The sequence below is a fragment of the Lithobates pipiens genome, unplaced genomic scaffold (genome assembly GCF_037356315.1).
Source record: "Lithobates pipiens isolate NorthernLeopardFrog02 unplaced genomic scaffold, aLitPip1_a1.2 Scaffold_148, whole genome shotgun sequence".
Lineage (NCBI taxonomy): Eukaryota > Metazoa > Chordata > Amphibia > Anura > Ranidae > Lithobates > Lithobates pipiens.
The window spans coordinates 319,934-336,920 of NW_027507737.1; the positions used below are offsets into that span (position 1 = coordinate 319,934).

Here is a 16,987-nt window from a genome sequence, read left to right on the forward strand (position 1 = left end):
GTGGGCGCCATCGGACTTTTTCCGTTGGAAAATCCGACAACAAAATCCGATCGTTTAAATTCCGATCGTGTGAAGACAATTCCAGCGGACAAAGTGCCACGCATGCTCAGTATAAATTACAACACAAAAGCTATTGGCTACTGGCCTCTCTATAGTCCCATCGTACGTGTTCTACGACACCGCGTTCTGAACGATCGGATTTTCCGACAACTTTGTGAGACCGTGTGTGTGTGCAAGACAAGTTTGGGCCGTTGGAAAAAAAATCAGTGTGTACAGGGCATAACAGGATATAGCATTGGAGATGGAGTGTAAGCGGATGTGGAAATGGAGATGATGGCACCCGAGGGGACATGAAATTGGAGATGATGACGCTTGATGGGACATGGAATTGGAGATTATGGTGCCTGAGGGGACATGGAAATAGAGATGATGGCGTCTGAGGGGACATGATAGTGGAGATGATGGAGTGTGAGGGGTCATGGAAATGGAAATTATGGCGCCAGAGGGGACGTGGAATTGAAAATGGATCCTCAGAGGACATGGAAATTGAGATGATGGCACCTGAGGGGTCATGAAATTGGAGATGATGGCGTTAGAGGAGACATGGAATATTGGAGATGATGGCGTTAGAGGAGACATGGAATATTGGAGATGATGGCGTTAGAGGAGACATGGAATATTGGAGATGATGGAGTGTGAGGAGACAAGGAATTGGAGATGATGGCACCTGAGGGAAAATGCCTATCTCTATATGACAGGGTCTTGTCATATAGATGAAGTCAATGGATTGAGCACTATGATGAAGGCACACAAGTAATGGTGGTGAAGGGTGTTCCAGACCTCGTAGAGAAACAATGGGGGGTTTAAGGTATTTTGAGTATCTCACATTGTGATGATGGAGTGTGGGCTGACATGGATTAGAAAAGGGACATGAAAGTGGAGATGATGGCGCCTGAGGGGACATGGAACTGGAGATGATGGCGCCTGAGGGGACATGGAACTGGAGATGATGGTGCCCAAGGGGACATGGAACTGGAGATGATGGTGCCTGAGGGGACAAGGAACTGGAGATGATGGCGCCTGAGGGGACAAGGAACTGGAGATGATGGCGCCTGAGGGGACAAGGAACTGGAGATGATGGTGCCCGAGGGGACATGGAACTGGAGATGATGCCGCCTGAGGGGACATGGGGGGGTTTAAGGTATTTTGAGTATCTCACATTGTGATGATGGAGTGTGGGCTGACATGGAACATGGGACATGGAACTGGAGATGATGGTGCCCGAGGGGACATGGAACTGGAGATGATGGCACCTGAGGGGACATGGAACTGGAAATGATGGTGCCTGAGGGGACATGGAACTGGAGATGATGGCGCCTGAGGGGACATGGAACTGGAGATGATGGCGCCTGAGGGGACATGGAACTGGAGATGATGGCGCCTGAGGGGACATGGAACTGGAGATGATGGTGCCTGAGAGGACATGGAACTGGAGATGATGGTGCCCGAGGGGACATGGAACTGGAGATGATGGTGCCCGGGGGAACATGGAACTGGAGATGATGGCGCCCGAGGGGACATGGGGGGGTTTAAGGTATTTTGAGTATCTCACATTGTGATGATGGAGTGTGGGCTGACATGGATTAGAAAAGGGACATGAAAGTGGAGATGATGGCGCCTGAGGGGACATGGAACTGGAGATGATGGTGCCCGAGGGGACATGGAACTGGAGATGATGGTGCCCGAGGGGACATGGAACTGGAGATGATGGTGCCTGAGGGGACAAGGAACTGGAGATGATGGCGCCTGAGGGGACAAGGAACTGGAGATGATGGTGCCCGAGGGGACATGGAACTGGAGATGATGGTGCCCGAGGGGACATGGAACTGGAGATGATGCCGCCTGAGGGGACATGGAACTGGAGATGATGGCGCCTGAGGGGACATGGAACTGGAGATGATGGTGCCCGAGGGGACATGGAACTGGAGATGATGGTGCCCAGGGGAACATGGAACTGGAGATGATGGCGCCCGAGGGGACATGGAACTGGAGATGATGGTGCCCGAGGGGACATGGAACTGGAGATGATGGTGCCCGAGGGGACATGGAACTGGAGATGATGGTGCCTGAGGGGACAAGGAACTGGAGATGATGGCGCCTGAGGGGACAAGGAACTGGAGATGATGGTGCCCGAGGGGACATGGAACTGGAGATGATGGTGCCCGAGGGGACATGGAACTGGAGATGATGCCGCCTGAGGGGACATGGAACTGGAGATGATGGCGCCTGAGGGGACATGGAACTGGAGATGATGGTGCCCGAGGGGACATGGAACTGGAGATGATGGTGCCCAGGGGAACATGGAACTGGAGATGATGGCGCCCGAGGGGACATGGAACTGGAGATGATGGCGCCTGAGGGGACATGGAACTGGAGATGATGGCGCCTGAGGGGACATGGAACTGGAGATGATGGTGCCTGAGAGGACATGGAACTGGAGATGATGCCGCCTGAGGGGACATGGAACTGGAGATGATGGCGCCTGAGGGGACATGGAACTGGAGATGATGGTGCCCGAGGGGACATGGAACTGGAGATGATGGTGCCCAGGGGAACATGGAACTGGAGATGATGGCGCCCGAGGGGACATGGAACTGGAGATGATGGCGCCTGAGGGGACATGGAACTGGAGATGATGGCGCCTGAGGGGACATGGAACTGGAGATGATGGCGCCTGAGGGAACATGGAACTGGAGATGATGGCGCCTGAGGGGATATGGAACTGGAGATGATGGCGCCTGAGGGGACATGGAACTGGAGATGATGGCGCCTGAGAGGACATGGAACTGGAGATGATGGTGCCCGAGGGGACATGGAACTGGAGATGATGGCGCCTGAGGGAACATGGAACTGGAGATGATGGCGCCTGAGAGGACATGGAACTGGAGATGATGGTGCCCGAGGGGACATGGAACTGGAGATGATGCCGCCTGAGGGGACATGGAACTGGAGATGATGGCGCCTGAGGGGACATGGAACTGGAGATGATGGTGCCCGAGGGGACATGGAACTGGAGATGATGGTGCCCAGGGGAACATGGAACTGGAGATGATGGCGCCCGAGGGGACATGGAACTGGAGATGATGGCGCCTGAGGGGACATGGAACTGGAGATGATGGCGCCTGAGGGGACATGGAACTGGAGATGATGGCGCCTGAGGGAACATGGAACTGGAGATGATGGCGCCTGAGGGGATATGGAACTGGAGATGATGGCGCCTGAGGGGACATGGAACTGGAGATGATGGCGCCTGAGAGGACATGGAACTGGAGATGATGGTGCCCGAGGGGACATGGAACTGGAGATGATGGCGCCTGAGGGAACATGGAACTGGAGATGATGGCGCCTGAGGGGATATGAAACTGGAGATGATGGCGCCTGAGGGGACATGGAACTGGAGATGATGGCGCCTGAGGGGACATGGAACTGGAGATGATGGCGCCTGAGAGGACATGGAACTGGAGATGATGGCGCCTGAGGGGACATGGAACTGGAGATGATGGTGCCCGAGGGGACATGGAACGGGAGATGATGGCGCCCGAGGGGACATGGAACTGGAGATGATGGCGCCTGAGGGGACATGGAACTGGAGATGATGGTGCCTGAGGGGACATGGAACTGGAGATGATGGCGCCTGAGGGGACATGGAACTGGAGATGATGGCGCCTGAGGGGACATGGAACTGGAGATGATGGCGCCTGAGGGGACATGGAACTGGAGATGATGGTGCCTGAGAGGACATGGAACTGGAGATGATGGTGCCCAAGGGGACATGGAACTGGAGATGATGGCACCTGAGAGGACATGGAACTGGAGATGATGGCACCTGAGGGGACATGGAACTGGAGATGATGGCGCCTGAGGGGACATGGAAATGGAGATGATGCCACCTGAGGGGACATGGAACTGGAGATGATGGTGCCCGAGGGGACATGGAATTGGAGATGATAGAGCTTAAGAGGACATGAAAGTGAAGATGATGGCGCCTGAGGGGACGTGGAATAGGAGTTGATGGAGTGTGGGGAGACAAGGAATCGGAGATGATGGAGTGTGGGGAGACAAGGAATTGGAGATGATGGTACCTGAGGGGACATGGAATCGGAGATGATGGAGTGTGGGGAGACAAGGAATCGGAGATGATGGAGTGTGGGGAGACAAGGAATCGGAGATGATGGAGTGTGGGGAGACAAGGAATCGGAGATGATGGAGTGTGGGGAGACAAGGAATCGGAGATGATGGAGTGTGGGGAGACAAGGAATCGGAGATGATGGAGTGTGGGGAGACAAGGAATCGGAGATGATGGAGTGTGGGGAGACAAGGAATCGGAGATGATGGAGTGCGGGGAGACAAGGAATTGGAGATGATGGCGCCTGAGGGAAAATGCCTATGTGTGTATGAAAGGGTCCTCAATGGATTGAGCACTATGATGGAGGCACAGAAGTAATGGTGGTGAAGGGTGTTCCAGACCTCCTAGTGGAACAATGGTGGGGGTGGGGGTGGAGGTATTTTGAGTATCTCGCATTGTCTTTATCAAATCCTCTTGAAGATGGAGAAGATTCCGCTGTCCCGGGATCGTTTTGTGCTCCCTTTCCTAGTGGGGGTGCTGGGAGCGGATTCCGAGGCTTTCTCCTGATCCCTCTGAGACTTCAGCTGTTGGCTGATAACAATCTGCATGTCATCCTGTGAAAAGACAAGACATGAATATGAACAGACTGACCCCATTCTCCTCCTGGGCCACCCTGGTCCCAAGAGTCACTCCAAGACCCTGCCCCCAACTCCTCCTCCCCTCACCTGCCACGCCTCCAGCTCTTGGCTCAGCAGCACTTTTTGCTCCACGGCACTGAGAAGCTGCCGGCTCATAGAATCCTTCTCCAGGCGACACTTTGCCAACTCCAGCTCCAACTCGCCTTTTCTAAGGAGACAAAAAAATTGTGTTTGCTTTGCTTCAAAAAATGATACCCCATGTCACTTTCTTGGTGCTTGAAAGCGTCGCCAAAACCTCCATAGAAGTCTATGACAACGCTCGCTAACAGCACCCGCATATTTTGGGGGGGCTTTTATTCAGCGTTAGCTAAACTGTTCTGGAGGTATTGCAGGTATGAGATATCCCAGGATGCACTGGGAAACCAACATGCAAACCAGAAAGACGTCATCAGCAGTCATTTCCAGTTCATGTGTCTGTATTCTGTCTGGTGCAGGCGTCACATCTGGTGTGCAGCAGCAGGAAGGTAAACTGGGCCCAGACTGCAGAGGAGCAACTAGCAGAACGGCACAAGTGGTGTGCAACAAGGAAATGCTACAGCGGAAGGTGAGTGCGGACCAGAGAGAGAGGACTGAGCGGCAGAGGATCAGCAGAGCTGGGGGACCATATCAGGAGAAACTAGCAGATGACACACATGGTGTGTGGCTGGGAGCAATATACGTAAGCAGGGACTGGAAAGAGAGGAGGATCAGCAGAGCTGGGGGTCAGTACACAGTGGGATTTAGCAGAAATAGAGTTTACTACTGGGTGGGGGGGATCAGCAAAGCTGGAGGTTAGTACTGAGTGGGGCATCAGCAAAGCTGAGAGTAGTACTAAGCAGAGGATCAGCAAAGCTGGGGGTTACTACTGAGCAGGGATCAGCAGAGCTAGGAGTAGCACTGAGCAGGAGATCAGCAAAGCTGGGGGTTACTACTGAGTGGGGTATCAGCAAAGCTGGGAGTACTACTGAGCAGGGGATCAGCAGAGCTGGGAGTAGTACTGAGCTGGTGATCAGCAAAGCTGGGGGTTACTACTGGGTGCAGCATCAGCAGAGCTGGGGGTACTACTAAGCAATGGATCTGCTGAACAAGGATACTAATAAGCTGGAGATCTGCTAAACAAGGGTACTAATGAGCTGAGGATCTACTGAACAAGGGTACTGATGAGCTGGGGATCTGCTGGACATAGGTTCTGATCAGCTGGGGATCTGCTGGACAGAGGTACTAATAAGGGCCGTCTTTAAGGCAGGGCAAAAGGGGCAGCTGCCCTGGGCCCTGTCATTGTTGTGGGGCCCAAAGCAGCTGCCTTATACTTGCCAACTATCCTGATTTAAATTGCCTTGCCCTTTGAGGTTTTAGTCCTGTGCTGTGTCCCAATATCTCAGTGTGAAATGCTGCTACTAATGCTGCCCAGCTCTGCCCTATTGTTGTGTACAGATGACTCACCTGCATACCCTGTGTTTACATGTAAATAGCCGTCATTCATATGTAAATAGCAGCGACATGCATATGTAAATAGCTGAGGCCAGTGGAACTGATATGTAAATAAAGGCGGCATTCATATGTATATCACGCCCCCCTGCAGTGAGGAGAAGATGTGCTGTAACCTATAGCAACCAGTGAGCAGTATTACTGTACAGTAATCTCTAGCAGCCAATCAACAAGCAGAAATCATGTGCTGTAACCTCTAGCAACTAATCAGTGAGCCTTAAGGAGTGCTGTAACCTCTAGCAACCAGTCAGTAAGCAGTAATGATATGCTGTAACCTCTGGCAACCAATCGCAATCGCTGCCTGATCTGATACAGTAAACTGATTTTAAGTCTAGCTGCTATTTATTGTATGTCTCAGAGAAGGTGGAGATACGAAATTGCATGGGGGGGGGGGGGGCCCTAAGAAATTTTTTGCCCAGGGTCCAATCAATATTAAAGATGGCCCTGGTACTAAAGAGCTGGGGATCTACTGAACAAGGGTAATAAAGAGCTGGGGTTCTACTGAACAAGGGTAATAAAGAGCTGGGGATCTACTGAACAAGGGTAATAAAGAGCTGGGGATCTACTGAACAAGGGTAATAAAGAGCTGGGGATCTACTGAACAAGGGTAATAAAGAGCTGGGGATCTACTGAACAAGGGTAATAAAGAGCTGGGGATCTGCTGAACAAGGGTAATAAAGAGCTGGGGATCTACTGAACAAGGGTAATAAAGAGCTGGGGATCTACTGAACAAGGGTAATAAAGAGCTGGGGATCTACTGAACAAGGGTAATAAAGAGCTGGGGATCTACTGAACAAGGGTAATAAAGAGCTGGTGATCTACTGAACAAGGGTAATAAAGAGCTGGGGATCTGCTGAACAAGGGTAATAAAGAGCTGGGGATCTGCTGAACAAGGGTAATAAAGAGCTGGGGATCTACTGAACAAGGGTAATAAAGAGCTGGGGATCTGCTGAACAAGGGTAATAAAGAGCTGGGGATCTACTGAACAAGGGTAATAAAGAGCTGGGGATCTACTGAACAAGGGTAATAAAGAGCTGGGGATCTACTGAACAAGGGTAATAAAGAGCTGGGGATCTACTGAACAAGGGTAATAAAGAGCTGGTGATCTACTGAACAAGGGTAATAAAGAGCTGGGGATCTGCTGAACAAGGGTAATAAAGAGCTGGGGATCTGCTGAACAAGGGTAATAAAGAGCTGGTGATCTACTGAACAAGGGTAATAAAGAGCTGGGGATCTGCTGAACAAGGGTAATAAAGAGCTGGGGATCTACTGAACAAGGGTTCCTCTGAGTCTCTTTAAAACAAATAGAAAAACAAACACACGCAGGGCATTTGCCAAGCTTCATTAAATCTTCAAAAAGCATCACTGAAGCATTAAAACCACATTAATAAATAAAAGCAGGATGAAGGGGTAGGCGCTTTAATGTGTGTTAAAGTGGAAGCGAGTGTGAACAAGCCCCAAAGAATGAGCAGATGATTGATGGAGACACATGAAAGCTGTCAGGACCTGCAGACAGGGCCCGCTCACCATTGTCGGAATGGAGAAATGGTAGGAAATGTTATCTTTCCGACACAAAACTGGGGAGGATTGGAGGCTGTGGATAAAGAGGCTTTATAATCATTTGGAAAGGCTTTGTAGGCAACACAAAAGGTGCCATTTGGCCCAATTTCCACCAACTTGTCACGAAAACATTGCGTTTTATCCTTCAATCTCGGGGAAGATAAATCAGAAGCAAAACTAGAAATACACTACATAGTCATAACATTGTGGACTCCTGACTATCATCACACCTATATGCCAGGGCCGTCTTTAAGGCAGGGCAAAAGGGGCAGCTGCCCTGGGCTCTGTCATTGTTGTGGGGCCCAAAGCAGCTGCCTCATACTTGCCAACTATCCCAGTTTACATTCCCTTGTCCCTTGAAGTTTTAGTCCTGTGCTGCTACTAATGCTGCCCAGCTCTGCCCTATTGTTGTGTACATGTAAATAACCGACATTCATATGTAAATAGCAGTCACATGCATATATAAATAGCTGAGGCCAACGGCATTGATATGTAAATAAAGGCAGCATTATATCATGCCCCCCCTGCAGTGAGGAGAAGATGTGCTGTAACCAGTATTACTGTACAGCAATCTCTAGCAGCCAATCAACAAGCAGAAATGTGCTGTAACCTCTAGCAACTAATCAATGAGCCTTAAGGAGTGCTGTAACCTCTAGCAACCAGTCAGTAAGCAGTAATGATATGCTGTAACCTCTGGCAACCAATTGCAATCGCTGGCTGATCTGATACAGTAAACTGATTTTAAGTCTAGCTGCTATTTATTGTATGTCTCAGAGAAGGTGGAGAGCAAAATTGCATGGGGGGAGGGGGGCCCTAAGACAATTTTTGCCCAGGGTCCAATCAATATTAAAGACGGCCCGGCCTATATGAGCTGCTTAGAGATCCCTTTCCAAAACCATGGCCGTTAATATGGAGTTGCCCCTTTTTTGTGGCTATACCATTCTCCACTCTTCTGGGAAGACTTTCCACAAGATTTTGGAAATTTGTGCCCATTTGTGAAGTCAGGTACTAATATTGGATGAGAAGACATGACCCACATATTGGGCCCTACAAAGAAACAAAACAAAAAAAAAAATGGACTCACATGTTGGGCACCAACAAAAAAGACCTGACTTTTTTTTTTGCCTCACATTGGGCACCAAAAAAACCAAAACCCGACTCACATGCTAGGCACCAAAAAAAGACCTGACTAACATGCTGGGCTTTATATTGGACACCAAAAAAAAAAAGACCTGACTCCCAATGGATGTTCCAGTTTATCTCAAAGGTCAGGTTCAGTAGGGATGAGGTCAGGGCTCTGTGCAGGACACCCGAGTTCCTCCACACCAAACTGGTGAAATCATGTCTTTATGGAGCTGGCTTTGTACACAGGGGAGCAGTCATGGTGGAACAGAAAAGGGGCCTTCACCAAACCATTAGCACAATTCTCTACAATGTCTTTGTATTACCAGGACCTTTCACTGGAGACACCTGAACTCGGTCATATGTAGAAATGGTCGGATATGTCAGGTATGAGGAGACGCTAAAGTCTATCATCCTTGAGACAATCATTCCTTTTGTTTATCCACACCGGTTTATCCATGACCGGTTTATCCATGACCGGTTTATCCATGACCGGTTTATCCATGACCGGTTTATCCATGACCGGTTTATCCATGACCGGTTTGTAGGCCTACAGAGCAGCAGAGCTCTCAGACCAACCCACCGCAGTTATCCGGTCATTTTCATCCAATATACTGATGTCTTACTTGATGATGGCCTCATCCCGGTCAGAGATGGATTGTTTCAGGACACTGTCGACGTCATTCTGCTGGGACATTTCACGCAGCTTCTGAAGTTCCTCTCGTAGAGAGTTTATCTCCACATATTGCATAGTGACCTGTCGGGAGAGCAGGATCAGGAGACTGTCATGTACAGCGGTCACATATACAGATAATCCATACAATGCACAACGGATGGACTTTATAGGACTAGGAGGGGTCTCTTTATAGAAGTCTATGAGGATTCTGACACCTTGTGTTTCCATTGGGTGAGTCTGTTGGTCTCAGGCGGGGAGCTGGACAAGGAACTTCAGGGGGGCCTTAACCCTAATATATCCCAACTGGGGTGCAGGACAAGGAAACTCAAGAGGAACTACACCACTCTACACCTGCCATGTTCCATTGATGTCTCAAGAGGGGAGCCGGACAAGGAACCTCAGGGGGAGCTACATCACTGTGTACCTGGAATAATCTATTTATGTCCCAGGAGGGGGGCTGGAAAAGGACCCTCAGGGGAATGTTGTCACTGTAAACCTGGCAAAATCCATTCATGTCCCGGGAGGGGAGCCGGACAAGGAACTTCAGGGAAACATTGTAACTCTACACCTGGCATTATCCATTCATGTCCCGGGACGGGAGCTGGGCAAGGAACCTCACACAGGGAACAATGTCGCTCTCCAATTAGCATTGTCCGTTCATGTCTAAAGACAGGAGCCAAACAAGAAACCTCGGGAGAACCATGTCCCTCCACATCTGGTATAATCCACTCATGTTTTGGGAGTCAGACAAGGAACCTCAGGGGAACATTGTCACTCTACAACTTACCTGACGTTGTCTATTCATGTTATTGGAGGGGAGCTGGGCAAGGAACCTCAGGGGAACATTGTCACTCTACCTTGCCTGGCATTGTCTATTCATGTTACTAGAGGGGAGCTGGGCAAGGAACCTCAGGGGAACATTGTCACTATACCTTACCTGGCATTGTCTATTCATGTTATTGGAGGGGAGCTGGGCAAGGAACCTCAGGAGAACATTGTCACTATACCTTGCCTGGCATTGTCTATTCATGTTATTGGAGGGGAGCTGGGCAAGGAACCTCAGGGGAACATTGTCACTCTACACCTTACCTGGCATTGTCTATTCATGTTATTGGAGGGGAGCTGGGCAAGGAACCTCAGGGGAACATTGTCACTCTACCTTACCTGGCATTGTCTATTCATGTTATTGGAGGGGAACTGGGCAAGGAACCTCAGGAGAACATTGTCACTCTACACCTTACCTGGCATTGTCTATTCATGTTATTGGAGGGGAACTGGGCAAGGAACCTCAGGGGAACATTGTCACTCTACCTTACCTGGCATTGTCTATTCATGTTATTGGAGGGGAGCTGGGCAAGGAACCTCAGGGGAACATTGTCACTCTACCTTACCTGGCATTGTCTATTCATGTTATTGGAGGGGAGCTGGGCAAGGAACCTCAGGGGAACATTGTCACTCTACACCTTACCTGGCATTGTCTATTCATGTTACTAGAGGGGAGCTGGGCAAGGAACCTCAGGGGAACATTGTCACTCTACACCTTACCTGGCATTGTCTATTCATGTTATTGGAGGGGAGCTGGGCAAGGAACCTCAGGGGAACATTGTCACTCTACACCTTACCTGGCATTGTCTATTCATGTTATTGGAGGGGAACTGGGCAAGGAACCTCAGGGGAACATTGTCACTATACCTTGCCTGGCATTGTCTATTCATGTTATTGGAGGGGAACTGGGCAAGGAACCTCAGGGGAACATTGTCACTATACCTTGCCTGGCATTGTCTATTCATGTTATTGGAGGGGAACTGGGCAAGGAACCTCAGGGGAACATTGTCACTATACCTTGCCTGGCATTGTCTATTCATGTTATTGGAGGGGAACTGGGCAAGGAACCTCAGGAGAACATTGTCACTCTACACCTTACCTGGCATTGTCTATTCATGTTACTAGAGGGGAGCTGGGCAAGGAACCTCAGGGGAACATTGTCACTCTACCTTACCTGGCATTGTCTATTCATGTTATTGGAGGGGAACTGGGCAAGGAACCTCAGGGGAACATTGTCACTCTACCTTACCTGGCATTGTCTATTCATGTTATTGGAGGGGAACTGGGCAAGGAACCTCAGGGGAACATTGTCACTCTACACCTTACCTGGCATTGTCTATTCATGTTACTAGAGGGGAGCTGGGCAAGGAACCTCAGGGGAACATTGTCACTCTACCTTACCTGGCATTGTCTATTCATGTTATTGGAGGGGAGCTGGGCAAGGAACCTCAGGAGAACATTGTCACTATACCTTACCTGGCATTGTCTATTCATGTTATTGGAGGGGAGCTGGGCAAGGAACCTCAGGAGAACATTGTCACTCTACACCTTACCTGGCATTGTCTATTCATGTTATTGGAGGGGAACTGGGCAAGGAACCTCAGGGGAACATTGTCACTCTACCTTACCTGGCATTGTCTATTCATGTTATTGGAGGGGAACTGGGCAAGGAACCTCAGGGGAACATTGTCACTCTACCTTACCTGGCATTGTCTATTCATGTTATTGGAGGGGAGCTGGGCAAGGAACCTCAGGGGAACATTGTCACTCTACCTTACCTGGCATTGTCTATTCATGTTATTGGAGGGGAGCTGGGCAAGGAACCTCAGGGGAACATTGTCACTCTACCTTACCTGGCATTGTCTATTCATGTTACTAGAGGGGAGCTGGGCAAGGAACCTCAGGGGAACATTGTCACTCTACCTTACCTGGCATTGTCTATTCATGTTATTGGAGGGGAGCTGGGCAAGGAACCTCAGGAGAACATTGTCACTCTACCTTACCTGGCATTGTCTATTCATGTTATTGGAGGGGAGCTGGGCAAGGAACCTCAGGGGAACATTGTCACTCTACACCTTACCTGGCATTGTCTATTCATGTTATTGGAGGGGAACTGGGCAAGGAACCTCAGGGGAACATTGTCACTATACCTTACCTGGCATTGTCTATTCATGTTATTGGAGGGGAACTGGGCAAGGAACCTCAGGGGAACATTGTCACTCTACACCTTACCTGGCATTGTCTATTCATGTTACTAGAGGGGAGCTGGGCAAGGAACCTCAGGGGAACATTGTCACTCTACACCTTACCTGGCATTGTCTATTCATGTTATTGGAGGGGAGCTGGGCAAGGAACCTCAGGGGAACATTGTCACTCTACACCTTACCTGGCATTGTCTATTCATGTTATTGGAGGGGAACTGGGCAAGGAACCTCAGGGGAACATTGTCACTATACCTTGCCTGGCATTGTCTATTCATGTTATTGGAGGGGAACTGGGCAAGGAACCTCAGGGGAACATTGTCACTCTACCTTACCTGGCATTGTCTATTCATGTTATTGGAGGGGAACTGGGCAAGGAACCTCAGGGGAACATTGTCACTATACCTTGCCTGGCATTGTCTATTCATGTTATTGGAGGGGAACTGGGCAAGGAACCTCAGGAGAACATTGTCACTCTACACCTTACCTGGCATTGTCTATTCATGTTATTGGAGGGGAACTGGGCAAGGAACCTCAGGGGAACATTGTCACTCTACCTTACCTGGCATTGTCTATTCATGTTATTGGAGGGGAACTGGGCAAGGAACCTCAGGGGAACATTGTCACTCTACACCTTACCTGGCATTGTCTATTCATGTTACTAGAGGGGAGCTGGGCAAGGAACCTCAGGGGAACATTGTCACTCTACACCTTACCTGGCATTGTCTATTCATGTTATTGGAGGGGAGCTGGGCAAGGAACCTCAGGGGAACATTGTCACTCTACACCTTACCTGGCATTGTCTATTCATGTTATTGGAGGGGAACTGGGCAAGGAACCTCAGGGGAACATTGTCACTATACCTTGCCTGGCATTGTCTATTCATGTTATTGGAGGGGAACTGGGCAAGGAACCTCAGGGGAACATTGTCACTCTACCTTACCTGGCATTGTCTATTCATGTTATTGGAGGGGAACTGGGCAAGGAACCTCAGGGGAACATTGTCACTATACCTTGCCTGGCATTGTCTATTCATGTTATTGGAGGGGAACTGGGCAAGGAACCTCAGGAGAACATTGTCACTCTACCTTACCTGGCATTGTCTATTCATGTTATTGGAGGGGAGCTGGGCAAGGAACCTCAGGGGAACATTGTCACTCTACACCTTACCTGGCATTGTCTATTCATGTTATTGGAGGGGAACTGGGCAAGGAACCTCAGGAGAACATTGTCACTCTACACCTTACCTGGCATTGTCTATTCATGTTATTGGAGGGGAGCTGGGCAAGGAACCTCAGGGGAACATTGTCACTCTACACCTTACCTGGCATTGTCTATTCATGTTATTGGAGGGGAACTGGGCAAGGAACCTCAGGGGAACATTGTCACTATACCTTGCCTGGCATTGTCTATTCATGTTATTGGAGGGGAACTGGGCAAGGAACCTCAGGGGAACATTGTCACTCTACCTTACCTGGCATTGTCTATTCATGTTATTGGAGGGGAGCTGGGCAAGGAACCTCAGGAGAACATTGTCACTATACCTTACCTGGCATTGTCTATTCATGTTACTAGAGGGGAGCTGGGCAAGGAACCTCACACGTGGAATGTCGCTCTGCACCTAGAACCTCCACAAATGGCACAATCCATTCATGTTTTAGGAGGGGAGAGAGACAAGGAACCTCACAGGGAGAATGTTGTCACTCTACACCTGGCATAGTCCATTTATGCCTCTTGGGAGGGGAGCTGCACAAGGAACCTCACAGGGGGGAGCCATTGGTTTTTGTAGGTAATAATCAAGGTCAGGTTATCACTTTTTCTTTATTTTTGCTTTCACAGCTTTTATAAAACGAATCCATTGTAGATAGGTCCCCTAAGATCACAGGCTCCATTAAAGAGCACCTGTCTCCTGCTCACAAAGAGGTGGGCCATATTGTCTTGGTGCAGTAGAGAGCCGAAGCGAGGTGATGGTTCTCTATTGGGGTTGTGCATATCGGATCAGATATAGTGAGGTGTTTCGTGGTAATTATGTGACCTCTGGTCTCTATGCTATAGGCCGCTCACCTGATCCTGCAGTCTGATCACTTCCTCTTCCTTCTCCTGAAGGAGGCCTCTCTCCCGCTGTGTCAGATATGCCGCCATATGGACTGCAGGGTCAGGAACCCGAGCTGGCTGAGTCCCAAGACTGCTAGATGGGTTTATGGGGCCATCCTATGGTGAGAGAAGACCACATGGGTTACCTACCGTACAATGCTCCTGATAATATGCAGCATAGGAGATACAACCTACCGTACAATGCTCCTGATAATATACAGCATAGGAGATACGACCTACCGTACAATGCTCCTGATAACAATATGCAGCATAGGAGATACGACCTACCGTACAATGCTCCTGATAATACACAGCATAGGAGGTGTGACCTACCGTACAATGCTCCTGATAACAATACATGTGACATTATCACATGAACTTACTGCCAATATTCCACATAATGGGTAAGGTGAGTTATGTTGGGTGATGGGATTTACACCTGGTGTGGAATGTGATCTAAACATTCTGTGATACCCCTGTACATCTGTGAGGGGCAATATGACATGGGTTGGGGTGCAGATTGCTGTCTCAGCAGAGTCCCCGGCCCTCTTCCAGTGGTTGTCCTGGGGGGGGAATTCAGGGAATTTCTTCTGAAATCTGAGCTTGGAGTGGAAGGTGATGATTTTACATCTTCTTTACCCTTCACCTGCGGCATGCGCTCTGTCCTCACCTGGCAGTCCTCCATCTCGGAGTGGAGGGAGTATTGGCTGTTATGCAGAGCCTGGCTGTCCCTCATCTTTAGCTCGTCTTGCAGCTCCTGGACTTGGCTCTGTAGGGAGCGCTGGCTGTCCCTCAGGTGCTGGGCCTCCGCCTGGACCTCCTGCAACTGAAATACAATGCAACAATCAGAGACGACTCCTCACCTGCACTAATTGGGTGCAGACAGTTCTGTATATAAGGTTAGTGTAGTATATATCATGTGGAGGGTCCGGAGCTGCACTTCCTACTAACAACCAATCAGAAAGTTTATGTTCTGAGAAAACCAGCAATGCACTCCTGTAGTTCCCCCTGCTCCGCAATGATTAATGATCTCCTCCCTCACCTCCAGGGTAATAAGCAGTGACAGGTCCTTACCCGGGCTTCCACCTCGCTCTTCTGCCTCTCCATCCTCAGTGCCGTCTCCTTCAGAGTGAAGAGGAGGTTCTGTGTGTTCTCATGTTCCTCTCTCAGGTGCTTTATCCGGCTCTCCTGGTCTTTCTTCTGCTCCAGGAGGAGAGTGTTCTATGGGGAGAGAGAGATGGGTCATGACATGTTCTGGCTGACCTTCCACCTCTACCTTACTGACCTTCCACCTCTACCTTACTGACCTACCTCCACCAGACTGACCTATCTCCACTTACTGACCTACCTCCACCAGACTGACCTATCTCCACTTACTGACCTACCTCCACCAGACTGACCTTCCATCTCCACTCACTGACCTTCCACCCCCATTAGACTGACCATCCACTTCCACCTGACCTACCTTTCACCTCCACCAGTCTGACCTCCTATTTCCACCAGATTGACTTCAACCACCACCTGACTGAGATTTCATCTCTACTGCTTGACCTTAACCCTCCACCTTACTGACCTTTCATCTCCAGTGGCTGATCTTTTCCGGCCCCTTACTGACCTTCCACCATCACCTTGCTATCCTTTAACCACCTTACTGACCTTCTACATCCACCTTACTGAGATTTCACTGAACTGACCTTTCCCCTTCACCAGATTAACCTTTTATCTCCACTGGACTGATCCTCTATCTCCACCTTTCTGACCTTCCACCTCCACCAGACTGGCCTTCAATCCCCATTTACTGACCTTCCACCTCCACCTGACTGACCTTCACCCCCAACTTATTGACCTTTCACCTCCACATTACTGCCCTGTCATCTCCACTGACTGGCCTTCTACCTCCACCTGACTGATCTATCACCTCCATCTGAATGACCTTTACCACCAACTTATGGACCTTTCATCTCCGCTGACTGACCATCGATCCCCATCTGACTGATCTCTCACTACCTGACCAACCTTCTATCTACACCCGACTGTCCTTCCACCCCCTCATCTAACAGACCTTCCATCTACACCTGACTGACTTGTAACACCTTCATCTGATAGACTTCCATCTCCACCTGACCAACCTTTCATCCCTACCTACCTGAGCTTCCATTTCTACATGAGCAATGTTCCACCCCCACCTGATTAACCTTCCATCGCCACCTGACCAACT

The 16,987-nt window shown here is 49.7% G+C and overlaps 1 protein-coding gene across 1 annotated transcript in view; it reads right to left on the bottom strand.

Annotated features, from left to right (window-relative positions):
- Positions 1-4,590: 4,590 nt before the first annotated feature.
- Positions 4,591-16,987, bottom strand: part of LOC143981399 (BICD family-like cargo adapter 2) — a 41,255-nt gene continuing 28,858 nt past the window's right edge. Inside the window, exons 5-10 of the mRNA XM_077479228.1 lie at positions 15,844-15,990; positions 15,440-15,595; positions 14,740-14,886; positions 9,600-9,730; positions 4,852-4,972; positions 4,591-4,740 (exon numbers count right to left, since the gene is read on the bottom strand). Of these exons, the coding sequence (XP_077335354.1) occupies positions 4,591-4,740; positions 4,852-4,972; positions 9,600-9,730; positions 14,740-14,886; positions 15,440-15,595; positions 15,844-15,990 (852 nt within the window). The remainder of the gene's footprint in view (positions 4,741-4,851; positions 4,973-9,599; positions 9,731-14,739; positions 14,887-15,439; positions 15,596-15,843; positions 15,991-16,987) is intronic.